The sequence below is a fragment of the Gopherus flavomarginatus genome, chromosome 25 (assembly GCF_025201925.1).
Source record: "Gopherus flavomarginatus isolate rGopFla2 chromosome 25, rGopFla2.mat.asm, whole genome shotgun sequence".
Taxonomy (NCBI): Eukaryota; Metazoa; Chordata; order Testudines; family Testudinidae; genus Gopherus; species Gopherus flavomarginatus.
In genome coordinates, this window is record NC_066641.1 from 10,842,297 (window position 1) to 10,862,789 (window position 20,493).

Sequence of the window (20,493 nt, forward strand, 5' to 3'; positions counted from 1 at the left end):
TCTGAGCTAAAAATTAAGTTCAGTACAACTCTGATACAATTAATGTAGAATCTACATAAATAGCTTTCAAAACACATTCTACATCCTGTTTGCTGCATCAAACATATTAAATACCAACAGTTACTGAGTTTAACAGCACAAACTGTAAAAAGCAGGTTTAATGTTCTGGTTTTTCCCACTAAATTCCCTAGGAAAATATCCAAGGGCTTTACAATGGCACACAGAGTCACATTCTCCTCCTCTCTGAAATCAGCTTGGGAATTTTTGCTGCCACATTCAATGGCACCAGATTTTGGCCAACAGAGCTCAAAATTGAAGCAACTCACCACTATGCCTATATTTATATTATGACCCCACCTACACTTGCAGAAAAAACATGTTATCTGAGTGGTTTTAACACAGACTCTTCAGGACATGACCCGTCTCTTCCTGCTCCGCAGAACATCTAGCACCGAGGTGGGCAAACTACAGTCGGCAGGCTGCCTCTGGCCTGCGGGACAGTCCTGCCTGGACCTTGAGCTGCCAGGTAGGCCCCGGCCCCTCCCCTGCTGTTCCCCCTCCCTCCCAGCCTCAGCTCACTGTGCCACCAGCGCGCTGGGCAGCAGGGCTGAGAGATCCTGCCAGGCAGCACAACTGCGAGAGCCATCACCCTGCCTCGGTGCTCTAGACTGCGTGGCTGGCTCCAGCCAGGTGGTACGGCTGCCAGTCCTGGTGCTCTGGGCGGCACGGTAAGAGGGCAGGGAGCAGGGGGGTTGGATAAGGGGCAGGGGTCCCGGGAGGCAGTTGGATAGGCATGGGAGTCCCAGGGTGTGGGGGTGTGGATAGGGGTCGGGGCAGTCAGCGAATGGGGGAGTTAGATTATGGCTAATATTGTTTTAATACGTGGGTAAATGGGGTCAGCGGGTTCCATGTTTTAAACGTTATTTATATTCATACTTAACTACAAAAGTTAATCTGTCCCAGGGAAGAGAGTCAATAAAGTGGTTTGGGCAAGCTCAGAACCACCATACTAGGAATCCTGACAAGCACAGTGTTTCTCAAAACTGTGCTGGGATCTATTTTTAAAACACTGTTGCTAGCACAGTGTGGACAAACTTCAGCCTTTCATTAAAGGTGTGCCCAAGCAATCTGCCAGAGCAGAAAGAGTTTGAGGCTCCTCACCTACCCTCTTGCGGAGTTAAAGTTTCACAGATGAAAGAAGTTAACATCTTGTACTTCCTCAGTCATCAGCATTAATCATTGACCTCCAGCAATGTGATTTATGGAGAGTTTTCTGGTGATTTTCACAAAATTTCATTGGACTCTATGCAACTAAATTAGTTAAAAGAAGTACTACTTTCTCCTTCACAAAAATGATTACATATCACAGCAGCCCTCTCATCCCATCAGGTCCAGATTAAGGCAATCCAGGGCCCTCAGCACACAGAGTATGTCTGTAGCTTTAGCATGTGCTCCTACATTCATTTTTGCCCAACCCTGTTACTACCCACCCTCATCCAAATGCTTAATTGCACCTGAAACCTATGCTTGCATGCATAGCTTTGGGATATGGGTTAAAGCACAAACTGCTTTAGCAAGGGCTAGAACGTGAGGATGAGGATGGACAAGAGCACTTAAGTGCTCATAGTGCTCCAATGCCCTTCCCACAATTCTCCCTCTCCACCTCCAAAGGACAGACAAGTTCTCCCACAACTAATACAATTAACTGGGAAAAAATCCCCGAGCATCTCAGCACAAATCATGGGATATGCCCACAGACAGAAGCGAGTGCAGAAACACTGAGGAAACAATAATGTGGGTAAAGCTTTGCTGTGGAAACAGATCACACTCAGGTAAGGTAACCAGAGTGCCAAACACCAGGTCAGTTGTGCAGTGCTGACATACCCTATGGCCCAGGATCCCTTGTGGCCATTCAATGATTTGGATAATGGCATAGAGAGTACACTTATAAAGTCTGCGGATGATACCAAGCTGAGACGGGTTTGCAAGTGCTTTGGAGGAGATGATTAAAATTCAGAGTGATCTGGACAACCTGGAGAACTGGTCTGAAGTAAATGGGATGAAATTCAATAAGGACAAATGCAAAATACTCCACTTAGGAAGGAACAATCAGTTGCACATACAAAATGGGAAATGACGGCCTAGGAAGGAGCACTGCAGAAAGGGATCTGGGGGTCACAGTGGATCACAAACTAAATATGAGTCAACAGTGCAACGCTGTTGCACAAAAAAAAAGCGAACATATTCTGAGATGTTTTAGCAGGAGTGCTGTAAGCAAAACGTAAGTAATTCTTCTACTCTACTCTGCGCAGATTAGGCCTCAACTAGAGTATTGTGTCCAGTTCTGGGCACCACATTTCAGGAAGGATGTAGACAAATTGAAGAGAGTCCAGAGAAGAGTGACTAAAATGATTAAAGATCTAGAAAACATGACCCACGAGGGAAGACTGAAAAAATTGGGTTTGTTTAGCCTGGAAAAGAGAAGACTGAGAGGGGACATGACAACACTTTTCAAGTATGTAAAAGGTTGTTACAAGAAGGAGGGAGAAAAGTTGTTTTTCTCAACCTCTGAGGACAGGACAAGAAGCAATGGGCTTAAATTGCAGCAAGGGAGGTTTAGGTTGGACATTTGGAAAAACTTCCTGTCAGGGTGCTTAAGCACTGGAATAATTCATTACCTAGGGAGGTTGTGGAATCTCCATCACTGGGGATTTTTAAGAGCAGGTTAGACAAATACCTGTCAGGAATGGTCTAGATAATTCTTAGTCCTGCAACAAGGCAGGGGACTGGACTAGATGACCTCTCAAGGTCTCTTCCAGTCCTATGATTCTATGAAAGGGTGGTGCTGATAGATCCCTTCGGAGCATTAGTTTTGAAGTTAACACTCCACTGAAATGCACAAGGTGGTTCACATCTCTCAGTTCAAACTATCTGCAGACTCAAGTAGATACAACTGCATATTACCAAGCTTTTCACGACTACTAGAAACTTAATTTTTGTTTTTAAATGACAGCTGAGATTCTGATGTAATCAGAGTGACTTCAGGAGCTGGGGAATCTAGGAACACCTTAATCAGGTTCTGCATTCTATTACTGGTTAACTTCCTGTGGGACTGAAAAGACTGAAGTGGCAAACATCAAGCAGCAAAAATTTAAATAAGGAGTCAGCTGGCAACATTTTTTTCAAAAAATGTATATAGAAAAACAGCAATGCTAAAATAGAAGGGTACTGCTAACTCAATTATTTGGTAAAATTAACAGATAACACTATGGCTGTTTGCAATTCTGCACGTGAAATTGCTGATAATTACCCTCCAAGTACCTCAACATTCATGTCTTTAGTAACAAGTTGCTTGTAGTCTGTGAAACATCCAAAATGCTCTCCAAGTTAAATGAAGATGAAAAATAATTAACCAATAATTATGACTTCAGCAGATAATTTCACACCTCCTTAAAATGCAGACTTGCAGGGAAATCAAACTGCTTAATATCCAATATTAAATGTGAGTAAAATACAATCCCCTGAAATTTACTTAACGTGCCAACTATTTATACTTGTTTTCTTAATCCCTTATTTAGTGGAGCATGGCCATTCATTTGGACAAAGGTAATATGGCTAATGCATAACTATTCACCTTAACCAGAGGTAGATGGCCATGTATAATAAACATTACACAAACACCAAAAGAAGTATAGGCCCAGGAATCTAGAAGGCAACAAATGATCCAGTCATGAAAGAAAACTCACTGAAATGAAGGAAGAGTTTGCAACAGAAAATTCTGAGTAATTCTAAACTGAGCATCATGGTTCCAGTGTAACGTTAGTGTATCTATGTGGCAAGTTCACAGCTACCAGACAGAATTTCAATTACTATTTCTAGTAAGATCATTAATTCTCATATTTCAGTAGTCAATGCCTTTGCATATTAAGTCACACTTGAATCCAACTCCCATATACCGAGCTCTGGAGGGCTTATAGGAATTAGTAATAAAAAACCCAACAACAGTTTTCACTGAAGTCAGCAAACCTGCCTCTACTCACAAGGGGAGCAGATTTGTTGAGAAAGAAGGTGCTATTTCTACACTGTTACTTTTCAGCATAGAACCACACTTTAAAACGAGATAAGACATTATCTTGCCTGACATTTAACAACATGTACATCAAGCAGAAATTCTTCCCCGAGTTATTGAATTAAAATGGGTAGCAATTCCTCACTGCAGCCTGCAAAAGGAGAAAGTTTACTGATCTTATAAAGATTCCTATAATTCTTGTTTTAAAATCTAATACATAATATTTATATTGACCCTTGTACAATGTTAGTATTAATAGCAAAAGTTCAATTGATTTGTTTTATATTTGCATCCCTTTCTAGTACAACATTTTGTATTTGTGGCCAATCAAACAATATGTATTGCTTTTACATGGTATTTATCACAATAGCAGCACTAGTAAGACAGACTTCTAAGTAACAGCAACAGGTGCCTGAAAAGAACCTTTACAAATGGCTTGCCAATTCCATGCAATTTTACTTGGAAAGCCATTACTATTTGGCAGCCTGCCAAACTGAATAAAATGCCTTAACCCAACAAAGAAATAGCCAGAGTATAAGAATAAACCTTATTAGGAATACATTTTCTATGTAACAAAGCTATGTATTTACACTGCCACAGTTTACCACAGTCAAGGTAATTAAAACTCAGGAGGAAGTGTTTCAGCCACAGAAATTTCTTTTCTATTTTACTTGATTATGAAAACAATAGAGGGACAGAACATACAATTATTTTAAAGGATAATTTTCTATACTAAGTTCTGCTACTGGTACTTCCAAGCTATCCAGTAAGGATACCAACACTGAAACAGTATAAAATGAATGTCACAGGGAAACTCTTCAGAGTATGGCAAATGGGAGGCCAATAACTAAAAACAGGTGGTGCAAAATTTTAAATCTCTTGGACTTCATTTTAATTTTGTGGGAAGACAAGGATTTTGGAGATGTGATTTATCCTTTCCTGCTTGCTCCTGCCATTTCCCCAGTACTTGAACAGACTCTTCAAGAGGCATCATGTACACATGGTGGTTTTGTTAGGTAGGATAAATTCTACATCCTCTGCTATTGTCATCACGCTCTTCACCTCCTCACCACCAGCATGACACACAGCTTCAGGAATGCCTAGCAATACAGTAAAAGCAGCAAAGAATCCTGTGGCACCTTATAGACTAACAGACATTTTGGAGCATGAGCAGGATTCTTTGCTGCTTTTACAGATCCAGACTAACACGGCTACCCCTCTGATACTTAGCAATACAGTGTGTTTAATGAGACTAAAGATTGCTAATGACACAGTGTACACTGTTATCCTGGAGAATAAAATGTTTGTGAAAACTATGGAGGATTGGAGAGTCAGGATATGGCCCCACAGCCTGAATTAAACCTTGCATCTAGAACAACTAGCACTGCATTCTCCCACCATCAAGGCTGAATGGACAGATTCCAAATTGCTTGACAATGCTCCCTGCACCACAGTCTTGTTCTTTCACTGCCCACGGCACTTCCTGCATGAAGTTCAACTTTCTCAAAACATACCCATTGAATGCTACTTCCTTACTGCACAGATCCCTATCTGCCTGGGCACTATTCAGCTGTTCACAGCCAACACTGGGAGATCCTCTGGTTACTTTCCTGATGTTTGCAGAAAATGTCACCACACTGAAGACAAAGATCAAACCAAATTAAAAACAAAGCCTGCTTGTGGATGGTTCCTTTGGTCACACAAAAACCTGCAATTGTGACATAGATAATGGACTCTTTAGTAAATCTTTTCCTAGTACACCACTGCAAAAGGAACATAAGCTTAAACCAAGTCAGGAGAATTTTAAGCTTCCCTTTTTCTTAAGTGTTAAAAAAATGTAATGGGTCCCATCCCTCCAACTCCCTTTCATTTATCCAACAACTGAAGAGGAACATCTTCCAAATCTAAACCCACAGTAGTTCATCTTATTTATAACCAAATTTCAAGGGAATGTTTCATTACATCACTATCATAGCATTCTCTTTGGAAAGTTCTGCAGAGCTTTTTTACGGGCTGGAGGATTTAAAATGTACTCTTACACAGTGGGCCAAACATCTGCTATCATGTTTGTACTATTAAAGACTCCATTAAAAAAAACATTAAGAGCTCACAAACAAGTTATTAAAACATCCTTAACTCTCCTTATTTTGTAAATCTACTTCATAGTAAGATAAGCATTTCTATATCGAGGACCATGTTGTCCACACCTAGGTCATCTCATGCTTTCATTACTATAATTTCTCTCCACCCTCCAATCTATTTAAAATCCCATTGCTGAAATCATCTTCTCTCACCACCTTGAATCTCTTCACTAGCTTCCCGTCTTTTCATATCAATTGAAAGTTCCAGTCCTCTCTGTTAAGGCCCTATGTAATCTCATCTTCACCTTTCTCTGTTCTTATTTCCTCCCAATTGGGACCTCTAAATACTCCTGTTGTCTCCTATATCCACTTCGATTCTAATCATGTTGCTCCAATGCTTGGAACACTCTCACATGCATCTAAGTGCCTTCTTCCCACCTTCACCCATGAATCTTCCTACATTGATCTGACTATTGATTCTGCAACACCTCCTTTACCTGCACTGTTACTCCATGTTTTGTCACTTAAGTTGAACTGCACACGCCTCACAGTGCAAACCATGTCTCACTATGGTGTTACATAAATGGATAACAAGGTGTCAGAACTGTCAACCTGAAACATCCCTTGAGCTGAAATGCTAAAGCACAACAGGGTAGAATTCCAGCTGCAACTCAATTTCCTTTTTTGTGCAAAATTAAAATAGACTTTTTTTTTTAAATACTGTGTAGAGGAATTAAACTTCAGCTCTGGACTAACGCCTAAACTCAAAGGATAGAATTATTTCTAATCTCAGCTCTTTCACTCACCCATTTAAATAAATGCTGAAATAATAGGACTTCTTTCTATGCATCCCTTCTAAATCCACCAACAAGGAAAGAGGGAGACTCCACCTCTTCCTTTTTTGCCACTTTCCTATTCTGAGCTGGCAAAGTAGTATCTGCCTACTACCCAACTATTACCACATTTTCCCTCTGTATTTTCCCTCCATTTCAGAACTAGGAGTCCCAATGAAGAATCTGCAAATCAAATTAAGAACATCCACTACATTACACATTTAAAATCCATGCACAGCAAACTAAAGTAGACTAGAGTTTGGTGCAACAGCTAAGAAAATCTTGTGACAGTGCTCAACTCACATGCATCTGACGAAGTGGGTATTCACCCACGAAAGTTCATGCTCCTATATGTCTGTTAGTCTATAAGGTGCCATAGGACTCTTGCTGCTTTTACAGATCCAGACTAACATGGCTACCCCTCTGATACTTGATCTGTGAGTGATGGAACTTCCAGTATCAAAAGCATTGTGAGGGCACATGTAAAACTGCATCAAAAGTAGTTCTTACCTTCATCTCCCTCTGGTGCATAGGAGGCTGTAATAATGTCAATGTCAGCACAATTCATCACAATTTGATTGGTTGACTGTCTCACCTGCAAAAGAAGTTCTATTAGCAAGTGTCATGAAAGGCTCATACACATTCCCCTTTAACACTATCTCTTGTTTGGTATTCACTTTGTATCTTCAATCATTTGGAATTAGATGAAATATTGCAACAAAGTAGCTACTAAGAAAAAATATACCACCATATCCTCTCTTCCATAAAATAATTTACTAGAACATGCATATGCACAATCTGTAGAGGACCTTAGCACAATGGGGCCCTGGTCCTTTACTGGGGTTTCTAAGCACTATCCCCATGCAAATAACAAACACTTAGGGTATGGCTACACTTCCAGCCGTACAGTGCTGCCGCAGGAGCGCTCCCGCGGTAGCGCTTTGAAGTGCGAGTGTGGTCGCGGCGCCAGTGCTGGGAGAGAGCTCTCCCAGCGCTGCAGGTACTCCACCTCCTCGTGGGGATTAGCTTACAGCACTGGGAGCCGCGCTCGCAGCGCTGGGGCACTGTTTACACTGGCGCTTTGCAGTGCTGTAACTTGCTGCGCTCAGGGGTATGTTTTTTCACACCCCTGAGCGAGAAAGTTGCAGCGTTGTAAAGCGCCAGTGTAGCCAAGGCCTCAGAGAAGTCAGAGATCTTCCCAGCTAGTAATGAGCAATAATGGATTAAGTAGAAGTGGAGAGTATAACTACTGAAGATGAGCTAAAACATCTTACACTGTCAATAATATTTAAGAGATTACACAAGAACTTCATAGCACAGGAACATCTGCTAAAAGGGTAGCCTTTAACTTCTAGTAAAAAGTTATCTTCTGAGAACTTGTGTCTGCATACACATTGTTTTATTTTTAAAACGGCTGGCTACCAATGTAATAAAGTGCCTCGCTTCTACATCATCTCACTTGGATGCAAAAGCTTGAATAGAGAGATGCCCAAATTAAATACCAATCTACTACAAAATGAGTACAATTCTGGATGAAAGAAAAATGCAAGTTTTTAGGAACTGCTTGTCTCCCACAGTGGCTAGTAACAGATTATTCAGAAGACAGTGCTATAAACCTGCATGATGGAAAAATACACAATACACCTACTGAGGCAGTTTCATCTGAACCACAAGTAGTTAGCGACTGGCTTAGTCCTGAGGCAAAAGGGGATAATATTCTTTACACACTTTTATCCTAACCAATGTAACTATAAATATACATCCCCTCCCATAAATATAACCAACACAGTTTTTTCATCATGAGATTATGAAAGGAAATTTTTTAGATTTAAAAAAAAAATAAAAAATCAAGGGACACAGTCAATCTGGTTTTCAGAAAAAACTAGATGGTGTGAAAACATTTTTCTAAATGGTACTAAATTGGAAGACCCTTATTATTCAACCTATTAGTCCAAATTCCTCAGCTAGTTGAGATCTTAAAAGTGGAATGATGCATGAAAGAGCTGTCCAAAGGCCAGCTAAATATCAGAAAATACCAAAGTTAATAACATGTATTTGGCTTTAAAAGCACTGAATAGCCCTGAACTGTCTTCATTAGAACGCAGTGCCTGAAATACAGTAGAGGTTAGGATTGACTGGAGACAACTTCATAGTCAAATCTTTGTGCGGATGCACTATTTTTAGATTTTCCTTGCCTCCTGCAAAGCAAGCCAGTTTTACAAAAAGTGTGCAAAGTGCTGGAAAACATTCATAGGAATCAGGTTAACCATTAACATGTGATGTTTACTCTATCATTCCCACAAATATCAGGTGAAATCAGCAAATTAATATGACTAGGCACCAAGAATTACAGAGTACACTTGTGATGCTATAATTACACAGCACAGTTAAAAAAAATCTTCAAACAGAAAAGCAGGTTCTCAGCTGAAAAGCCCTCCCCCCGTTCTATTAAAAATAAGTAGGAATCAACTAAATCTTTCACAAGTCTTCAACAATCCTTAAAGACAAGGCAGAATTAAAATAAAATCCATGCAAAACACTCAACATTTAACCATTCTACCTTACCAGAACCTAAATCTTAAATTTAACAGACATTCACAGTGCCGTGTAGAGACTAACACTTTTTAATAAAAGCTATGTATTTAAGTTTATACTTAGAAAACACAGTTTATAAGCTTGAGAAGTTTGTTTTCTGGAAGACAGTTACTCTGCTCATGCAGTAGTTTGTATTCATGAAATACAATCAAGTTAAGAAGGCAAAAAGCACTCTTGATGGATGCAGTACATTCATTTCCAAGATTATAAATATGTCAAGTGTCACCCTTGCTCCACACAGCTGTACAACATAATTAAGCCACCCTTCAAACAGATCAGGCTGATCAAGGAGATTCAGTACAAGAAAAAGACAGAGAATAGAAAAGTAGTAACTACAGGGCCAACAATAACCAAAATAAAAACACTTGCAATAAAACTGAGATGAGATGGGTGTCGGAGTTTAAATACCCAGCAGATCCCTCCGGAATCGCCCATCCTGGAACAGATCAACAGTCTGTTCACTATCTTGCTACTGGCTGTAGGGAAAGGTGAAGCCCTACTCCAGTCCTCCTCCTGCTCCCCCACCCAAGCTTATTTCTCTGGAGAGGAGAATTCCATTGGCCTGAGTGGGAGATCAAAATTTAATGTTTTGAAGCACAAGTTTCCCCTCCTCTCTGTTACAAACTTGAACTGGGTTGTTGATATCCCAGATATATCAAGTCTCAATGGAAACAACAATTGCTTTTCCATGATCTCAGAGGAAGAATAGTTATAATTGTCCTATTGAACTCAAACTCAAAGCCAGTTCAATTTCACCTCTTCAAATACCAGTAAAAATTTAACTCTTTTCTTAGGATTTCCTTGCGGGATTCATTTTCAGAATGGTGTACTTATCTGAAGAGGAGTGTCCACTTGTTCATATTTGAATCCACAATTAATTTGGAAGGGTCTATAAATTTCACTTTCAACAAAAGGATGCAGAGACAAAGTCTACATGAAATTTTACTTTTCATTGTCCAGATTAGACATTGCAAAGATCCGAAAATTCAGAGATAATACTTTCACTGAAGTCAGAATATTCATGTAAACCAACAGCAATTTAAAATAAAAAGTTCAAGCCACTGCAAAAATGACTAATTTCATTGGAATAGAAGTGAACTAGACATATCAGGCACCTCATTCAGAACTGAAAAGGGTAAAGGTTAACACTCTGGCTCTCATCCATATCAAACTACCTTAGCACAAAGAATAGTGATCATTGAACAGTTTGAGTCCTTGAGTAATAAGGGAATAAAGGTAGTGAACCCGTGGACAATTACTGCATAGAGGCTAAGTAACTTAACCATCAAGGAAGGTTGGCTCATGGAATCCTTTATAGTTTCCATTACATAATAATCAATAAAGTCTGACCTGCATTTACTGGACTTTGCCAACCAGAAAGCCCAATTGCAGCCAAAGCTTTAAAAGTCAAGCCATTCCACAATTCATTACAAGGGGAAAATTAGACAGTATGCCAAGATTTCACTCTGAAAATGTCCAGTTTTTTATCTTTAATTCAGATGCATTTTAAAATACTCATGTATAGTTTTAGTTTCAAAGGTCAAAAAGCAATGAGGGTCCCACCCCCCCCCGATACACTTTTTTATAATGCCCATCGCCAAGGCTTTCTGGTGTTCAGATCAAATTTAACATAGATGTGTCCATGTTTAACACACTAATAGGTGGGGCACAAGGAAAAAAGTCAGTTACTGATTATCTCACCTGAACCATAATTCTGAAAGTCCAAAACTTGTGAACATAGATATTTTCATAACTATTCCAAACATGAGTTGAAGATGTTCAAAAATCTTTGATTAGGTACTGAAGCAGCAGAAGAGTAGAGGGAAAGAAACCTCTTTACGATTTCTGTACTATTTATAGCAATTGAAAAACACGACATCTGGGGAGTTCTGATGGCATCTGAATCCACTTGAACTTCAGTCTCAAGGTTTATACATCAGAACCCCCTTTTTAATACTCCTAAGATCTTAGCTTGTAAAATCTTTGGTGTATGGACTCTGTGTATTGTACAGTTTGTCAACACTTGATAAATAAAACCTTGTAATTTAAAGTTGTCCGATGGTTATTCTAAATATAACATTCCAACAACCATGTACTCAGTCTGCCCAACGTTTGATTAGTATTTTATTCTCCAGAATATGAAAACTAGTTCAGAGCCTAGAATACAAACAAATACGCAGAGAGATCTTTCTTAAAACTGAAAGTTCAATCATGTCAATGAGAGAAAAGCAGCGGCAGTTACATTTATTAGTCCTTATCTAGGTAACCACATTTTTATTCTCCTATATCTAGACTGGATTATAGTCGCCAGGTAGTATATCTACTAATACCGAATACAGTATTGCTCTGCTATAAAAAACGATTTAATATTTCAATCAGCGTTTGATTCTATTATTTTCCTATAGTATTCACACACTTCAGAAATGTTTAAGTTTACACAATCCCTATGCAAGTGTCTTTTTAATGTATAACAAAGGATAACCATTTAGTGTGATGAATTATAGCACTGCACAGAACCGAGAATTAAGAGGTTTTGCCAATTTTGAAAAGCAGGAGGAATGGAAAGAGTAACAGCAGGAATTCCTGACTGTGAAATATAAATGGATTCAAACTTAGTGCACTGCCTTTAATTTTCATACTCAGATCTAAATTAAAGTACAACAAATCCAAACTGCTATACTAGACTCTGACTCAAAGGGTATGGCCACACTGGCACTTTGTCATCAAAACTTTTGTTGTTCAGGATGTTAAAAAAAACAACAACATACACCTTCGAACAACAAAACTTTTACCGACAAGAAGTGCCGGTGCGACCAGCGCTTTGTCGGCAGGAATGCTCTCCTGCCAACAAAGCCGCTGCCGCTCGTGGGGGGTGGAAGTTTTTTGTCGTCAGAAGAGCTCTCTCATGCCAACAAACAGCAGCTACACTGCACGGCTTTTAACAGCATGGTGCCGCTAAAAGCTGCGTACTGTAGCTATAGCCTAAAAGTTTAAGTCGTTACCCAAAAGAGATGGTCTACAAACACTGTACTCCTAAAGATGGATCTTAAGAGTCTTAAATGCAACACTTCACAATCAATCAATCCCTAATCAGCCTACTACAAGATCAGACACTATGCATACCTTCCCCTAGTCTGGAAGACACTGCAAAAGCAAGCTATAAAAAGTGATAGATGCGGGCTAAAACACTGCTAAATATATCAGAATATCAGGAAGACATATTAAAGGGACTGGGAAAGGAGAGATTTAAAAGGTCCACACATTTTATATTGTACAGCTAGCATTTTACGTAGAAGATACCTATTGTGCAGCCAGGAAGACTTTTGCTGGCAGTTTATACATAACAAAACTGAACTATCATGAGCTTATATTCTCCATGTTTAGTATGATGGCTTACAATTTCCAGTATGTGCAAACCAGCAAAATCATGCTGCCCAAGTCCGTCTGAAGTTCTGAGCTGTTACACCCTTAACTGGACAGGTAATTGTTCAGAGGCACTACAGCATCACAAACTTTAATTTATAGGATTAAAACAGAAGTCGAATGTTAGGAGTCAGCTGATCAGTTTTGTTGATAGCTAACTCAGATTTGCCTCTTCAATTTGATGCTGCTGAAGAATGGTATACTAGTATATCCCTTCTTTGTTCCTGGTCCAGCATTAAGCCTTTTGGGATGTGGAAACAAAACAGACTTCAATTGACTAGACATCGTGTAATGACTGTGCTGAGTTGATGGCTGGATCCTTAGAAATAGAGTTACAAAGGGAGACTTCCATGAACTGGAGACTTAACTATCTGGCAGTTCATATCTTTTTCTGAATAAACATTAATTATGTTTTTTTAAAACAGTTACAAAAAGGTACTTGCAACAGTTTGGACTATTGAGAGGAAGTGTGGTTAGTGGACTGAACGCAGAACCAGGAGCTAGACCCCCTTAGTTTCAATTCCAGCTAAACCTGCAGCTGGCCCATGCCAGCTGACTGGCTCGTGGGGCTCAGGCTAAGGGGCTGTTGAACTGTGGTACACATGTTCAGGTCCGGGCTGGAGTTTAGGCTCTAGGACCCTCCAAGGTAGGTCTACACCACATCTTCACCACAATTAAACAGCCTCTTAGATGGAGCCAGCTGGCACGGACTAGCCTTGGGTGACTAACTGCAGTGCAGACGTATCCTCTAACTTTAGGAGTATCAGTTAGCCCATCTTACGTTCCCCATCTGTAAAATGGGGGATAACAAATGAACCACCTCACAAGATGCTTTGAAGGATCATCATTTGTAGTGTGATATAAGCATTATGTAATATAAATTGTCAGTTTATATGACTTTTACAGAACTCTACAGACTTCTGAATTATATATGCATTTGTGTAAATGCTAAATTTTAGCAGTTAAAAATCACATTGAACAACCAGACAGAAAATAGCTATAACTTAAACAGTAAGTTAACAAGCTACATCACTGCTCTGAAAAAGATGTTAGATACACCTGGCTATAAACGTGCACTTTATCAAGAGACAGATCATAACATTGTAGTTTCCGGATAAGAGAGCAGACAACAAGCAAACCTAAAGTGCCAAAATTAAAAATTACATAAACCTCTACCCCGATATTATGCGACCCGATATAACATGAATTCGGATATAACACGGTAAAGCAGTGCTCTGGAGGGGGCGGGGCTGTGCACTCAGCAGATCAAAGCCAGTTCGATATAACATGGTTTCATCTATAATGTGGTAAGATTTTTTGGCTCCCAAGGACAGCGTTATATCGGGGCTGAGGTGTATAAGGACTGGTAATTTTCAAGACTTTGAAATTGCATGATTTGCTTCAGTTAACAATTGACACACAGTCTTAACTATTGAATCATAAAAGGTTCTACTCTCTGATGCTGACATGGAAAGACCCTGTATAAGTATAACATTTACTTCTGTGGAGTAAATGAAAAAAAAAATTATCAGTTTACATGGTTAAAGTTTTCAAAAGTCTGGTGTTCCAAAGCCAAGACTTCAAGCGCAACACATATTTGAGCCTTAAATGCCCAGGGCAGCAGGGTGACCAACAGAAACACTGTGCAAAAGACCAACATATCCTGCTTACTGCTACAAATGCAAAAAACAATTTCACTGATTGGACACTGACCTTTAATCTGACACTTAACAGGATAGTTGAATTATATATTTATTACTGATTCTACGGCTCACGACTGAGGATACCAAATGGCAGAACATAGACACTTGAGGTACACAGTAGCACAAGCTTCCATAAACAACTCAGTGATTCATCCAGGTGTAAAAGTTACACCCTCCAGGTCAGAAAGTATTTCTCTTTAACCCCTTAGCACAAACTACTGTCTGCACAGCCATTGTTAATAAATCCTGATATTAGCCCTTCGGGAGGCGGTGATGAGGGTCCAGTTATCACTCTCAATCCAAATCCAAATAATTTGGAAGACTCAAGACCCAAAAATAAGTGCCTATGTATGAAATCCGTTGCAACTTGGTGCCTAGACAAAGATCTAGGATTTTCAGAGAATGAATAGGCACATCTTCAAAATATTCACATTACTTCACATTACATTTTTTCTTCACTAGTTGATGCGTTCTCTCTAAATGCACTGATCAGTGCTCTCTGAACTGTACCCTAACCTTAAGAGCACTTCAAAGGGGATAATAAATCCACCAAATACAAGCTCAATGAAGGTCTTTCAAAATTCCAAAACCAGCCCTAGACTTGAAGCAAGACCCTAAGACCCTAGCAGCCCATCTCTAGCACTTGAAATTCTGTATTTGGTGGTTCTTCTGCAGCTCAATATTTCTTCCTCATGATGCAAATTTACTCATCATTGGTCATCTTTCTGCCAAGTCACAAGATTTACTATCATTCATAGCCTTTCACCCACCCCTAATCTCCACAGACACGACGAACTTGTCTGGTGAAGGAGTCTTCTTCCCCCTATACTTATATTTAACAACCTTATTACTCACACAGGATTACGTTTACAGGCAGGTTTTAACTCCCCTTTATGACAAAGGATTTTGGGATGGGTGTGTTTCAAACAAGGTATTTACAATCTTCCTCAAATATTTTTCATTCTCTTTTCATTCAAACTGTCCCAGTTTGAAAGAAAGCCCAACAAGAACCTAACAAATGTACATCATTTTCAAACTAATTTCAGAGGGAAAAGCCTGAGCATGGTAAAGTTTTTGCCTTTCAGAAAAAAATGAGAAATTCAGTGTTTTGGGTTGTTTACACATTTTTACTGGTAGTGTAGCCTCTTGTTTCACTGACACATCTGCTCTGTATGATACTGAGGCCCACAGTCCCTTCCAACCTGGTGTTAACCAAAGGGAAAAGAAGAATTTGTAATGTTATACATAAAGGCTTCCAACCAGGTAATTCCAAGCCACTTCAGAGACTGAATGCATACAATACCGTTCAAATGCAGCACCTTTTGGATCAGAATACTGACTGGGGCAAATCCTGACACATAAGAACAGCCATATGGGGTCAGATCAATGGTACCTCTAGCCCATTATCCTGTCTTCCAACAGTGGCCAATGCCAGCTGCTCCAAAGGGAATAAATAGAATAGGGCAATCATCAACTGACCCATCCCGTCATCAAGTCCCAACATCTGGCAAATCAGAGGCTTAAAGACAACTAGAACATGCGGTTGCATCCCTGACCATCCTGGCTAAAAGCCATTGATGGACCTATCCTCCAGGAACTTATCTAATTCTTTTTTAAATCCAGTTATACTTTTGGCCTTCACAACATCCCCTGGCAATGAGTTCCACAGCTTGACTGTGCATTGTGTGAAGAACTTTCATGTTTAAAACAAATGTCGTCTATTAATTTCATTGGGTGACCCTAGGTTCTTACATTAGGTGAAGCAGTAAATAACACTTCCTTATTCAATTTCTCCACACCATTCATTATTTCATAGACCTCTATCATATCCCATCTCAATTGTCTCTTTTTTTCAAGCCAAATAGTCCCACTCTTTTTAATCTCTCCTCACATAGAAGCTGTTCCATACCCTTAATCATTTCTGTTGCCCTTCTCTGCACCTTTTCCAGTTCTAATACATCTTTTCTCACATGAGGCGACCAGAACTGCATGTACTATTCAAGAAGTGGGTGCACGATGGATTTATATAATGGCATTATATTTACTGTCTTATTATCTATCCTTTTCCTAATGGTTTCTAAAGTTAGCTTTTTTTTTTAATTCCCACAGCACACTGAGCAGACCGTTTCAGAGAACTATCCACAGTGACTCCAAAATCTCTTTCTTGAGTGGTAATAACTACCTTAGATCCCATCATGTTGTATGTATAGTTGGGATTACATTTTCCTATACGTAGGGGGAGGGATAGCTCAGTCATTTGAGCATTGGCCTGCTAAACCCAGGGTTGTGAGTTCAATCCTTGAGGGCGCCACTTACGGGCAAAATCAATACTTGGTCCTGCCAGCGAAGGCAGGGGGCTGGACTCGATGACCTTTCGGGGTCCCTTCTAGTTCTATGAGATAGGTATATCTCCATATATTATTACACTGCATTTATCAACACTGAATTTCATCTGCCATTTTGTTGCCCAGTCACCCAGTTTTGTGAAATCCCTTTGTAACTCTTCACAGTCTGCTTTGGACTTAACTATCTTGAGTAATTTTGTATAATCTGCAAACTTTGCCAGCTCACTGTTTACCTCTTTCTCCAGATCATTTATGAATATGTTGAACAGCACTGGTGACAGATCAGATCCTTGGGGTACACCGCTATTTACTTCTCTTCATTGTGAAAACTGACCATTTATCCCTACCCTTTGTTTTCTGTCTTTTAATCAGTTACTGATCCATGAGAGGACTTTCTCTCTTATCACAACTGCTTAATTTGCTTAAGATCCTTTGGTGAGGGACCTGGTCAAAGGCTTTCTGAAAGTCCAAGTGTGCGATATCCACTGGATCCCTCTTGTCCACATGTTTGTTGACCCACCTCAAAGTATTCTAACCGACTAGTGAGGGATGATTTCCCTTTACAAAAGCCGTGTTGACTCTTCCCCAACAAATCGTGTTCTTTACTACAGTTTCAGAGTAGAAGCCGTGTTAGTCTGTATCCACAAAAAGAACAGGAGTACTTGTGGCACCTTAGAGACTAACAAATTTATTGTAGCATAAGCTTTTGTGGGCTACATCCAATGAAGTGAGCTGTAGCCCACAAAAGCTTATGCTATAATAAATTTGTTAGTCTCTAAGGTGCCGCAAGTAATCCTATTCTCTTTACTACAGTGTCAACCAATTTACTTAGTACTGGTACTACTACCTACCACTGGATGTTTAACATCCCTACAGAAAAAAAAAGACAGATCTTGGATTCTTTGGATCTGAAAGGAAACATTGGGGGAGAAATGTGGAAGCAGAAAGGGAAATATCCAAGAAATATGGGCGAGTGGACCAGCAAAAGCAAATGGCAGGTAACACACCCTCCCAACACAGAACCCCAAAGGGGAAAACTAAAAGCTGATCTTCAGACACTGCCCCTAAGGAGCACCCCCTGGGGAGAGCATTCCCCCACCTTCCCCGCCAGGGAAGAGCCTCCCCCACCGGGGAAGAGCCTCCCCCCCCACGACCCCCCACCGGGGAAGAGCCTCCCCCCCCACGACCCCCCACCGGGGAAGAGCCTCCCCCCCAGCCTCCCTTCCCCCACGACCCCCCACCGGGGAAGAGCATCCCCCCCACGACACCCCACCGGGGAAGAGCCTCCCCCCCAACCTCCCTTCCCCCACGATCCCCCACCGTGGAAAGCGCTCCCCCCCCCGGGGAGACCCCAAGGTTCCTCAATCGTAAGGACCGCGGTAGGGCGGGGCCGCAGCGCGTGGTCACCCCGCCCCCCTCCTCACCCAAAGCCCAGCCCCCCCCCGTACCCAGCCTCCTGTCTCTGTCTGGGCCCGGGGCCTGGCACCTGCACGGCGCCCCCCCCCCCCGCCTCCGGGTCCCCACAAGGCAGCCCTCGGCCGCCCCCGCCCCCACCAGGCCGCCCCCGCCCCTCAGCCCGGCCCCTCCCTCCCCGCTCTCCCGCCCCAGGGCGCCCCCCGGCCCGCCGTACCTGCACGGCCGCCTCCAGCTTGCCCTCGAAGGTGAAGTCGATGAGGTCGGGCTTGAGGCAGAGCCCGTAGTTGAGCGGGGACACCTCGGCCGGCAGCCGCTCGAAGGGCCGCTTCTCCGGCATGGCGGGGCGAGGGGGCGGAGGCCTGAGGCAGCGGGGACCCAGCGAGCGCGCCGGGCCAGCGAGCGACACACACACACACGGCGGGAAGGGCGGCTCGGCTCGGCCCGGCGCGCGCCCGACACAGGAGTGAGGACGGTCTCGTGAGGGGGGCGGGGCCGAGAAAGAGAGAGAGGAGAGGGCAGGGGTTGGACGTTGCGTGCGCGGGGGACGGCGCCACGCACCGCGGCGAGAGGGCGCACGCAACGGCGTGACGCGCGCGCCGTTGGAAACCGCCGCTCCCAACGAGAGAGGGAGCGAGCCCGTTGGCGTCAGAAGCGCGCCCGCGGCCAGGCGCCTTCTCGCGCCCCGCCTGAAGAAGGCGGGGCTCTGCGCGTGCGCGTGGGGAGAGGGGCGGCTAGGTGTGGCGTGGAGGGGATACAAACCCCCCCCCCCCCCCGAAGTGGGGCAGAGGTTCCCACGTCTACAACGTGCAGTGCCCCCCCCCATTTCTAGAGCCGACCCACCCGCCCCTCCCTCCAGAGCTGAGCGTGTGTCCTCCTCCCCAGCCTTCCGATCAGCTGGGCTCCTGGCGGCTGCGAGCTCGCCTCTACATCCACTAGGCTGTTAAAGAAAATGGTACATTGGGGGGGTTTCTTATATGCCTTCTGATTTGTGAATGGGACACGTTTCCCTGTGTTTTTACACAGCAGGAGGGCCACCTGTCCAGGTTTTTCCAGGATTGGGTCCTCCCACCCTTTTTTTGGTGGTAGCTGTCCCGGGCAATCTGTTAAGGTGCATTGTACGCATGGCTAGCTCTCCAGTTTTATGGGCTCAGGAAAATCCCAGTTTTTGTACCTAAAAGGTGGCAACCCTCTTCCAGAACCATAATGAGAGCCAAGCAGCTCATGAAATAACAGGACTCCAGGAGCAGGGGCTTTGAGAAAAAAAACACCAGTTGAGGTTAACCAGTGCTGAACAGGAGGATAAGTGAATTTATTTTATTATCAGTGGTGGCTCAGTTTCATACAGCCCTTTTCTCTGCCCATTAAGCTGGGGCCTGCACTGAATCAAGGACCTCTGCTCAGCTGAAGGATGTGCAGGTCTCATAAACTAATCCCACCTCCATATCCTATCAGTGGGGTTCTTTAGCTCACATTTAAGTGACGCAGGACATTCCATTCCACCCCACATGTTAATTTCCACTGTTCCTGGCAGACTGGGGAGAGTAATTTTAGGTCCAATAAATAGAGCCCAGATCTCCTCCATGGGTACAGTGTTAAACATTAACCTGATTAAAATCTCAAATGCCAAAAAATAAAATCTCTTTTTGAGTTCTATTTCCTCCTTTATTTTAAGAGGGAGCAAAATATCTTACGCAGGGAAAGTGTTCTGTTAATTTCCTTCTATCCTTGGAAACCACAACTGGATTTTTCAGAAAGTTTTATTTTCGTTAAAAGTGATATCTCACTGTTTAAAATATAAGTTAGCACACAGAGAGAGAGTGAGCATTAATTTGCTGAGACCCAGAGGAGTTTACAGCAGGAACTAGGGCATGGAAAAAGAACAGACCATCTTGAAGCATAATTAAAAAACAGCTGTTTGGGATTTCTTTTTGGCTGCAAGGCCCTGAGGACAGTCAAGGAGATAGAAGAGAATGGCTGGAGGTGTGCATGGTATTTAATAAGTCCTCTATACCTGTTCCCCAGGATTGC

At 42.1% G+C, this 20,493-nt stretch overlaps 1 protein-coding gene across 1 annotated transcript in view; it reads right to left on the reverse strand.

The window, feature by feature from the left end:
• Positions 1–18,853, reverse strand: part of NPEPPS (aminopeptidase puromycin sensitive) — a 59,163-nt gene extending 40,310 nt beyond the window's left edge. The window contains exons 1-2 of the mRNA XM_050934815.1: positions 18,680–18,853; positions 7,494–7,578 (exon numbers count right to left, since the gene is read on the reverse strand). Of these exons, the coding sequence (XP_050790772.1) occupies positions 7,494–7,578; positions 18,680–18,802 (208 nt within the window). The 5' untranslated portion in view covers positions 18,803–18,853. The remainder of the gene's footprint in view (positions 1–7,493; positions 7,579–18,679) is intronic.
• Positions 18,854–20,493: the final 1,640 nt, after the last annotated feature.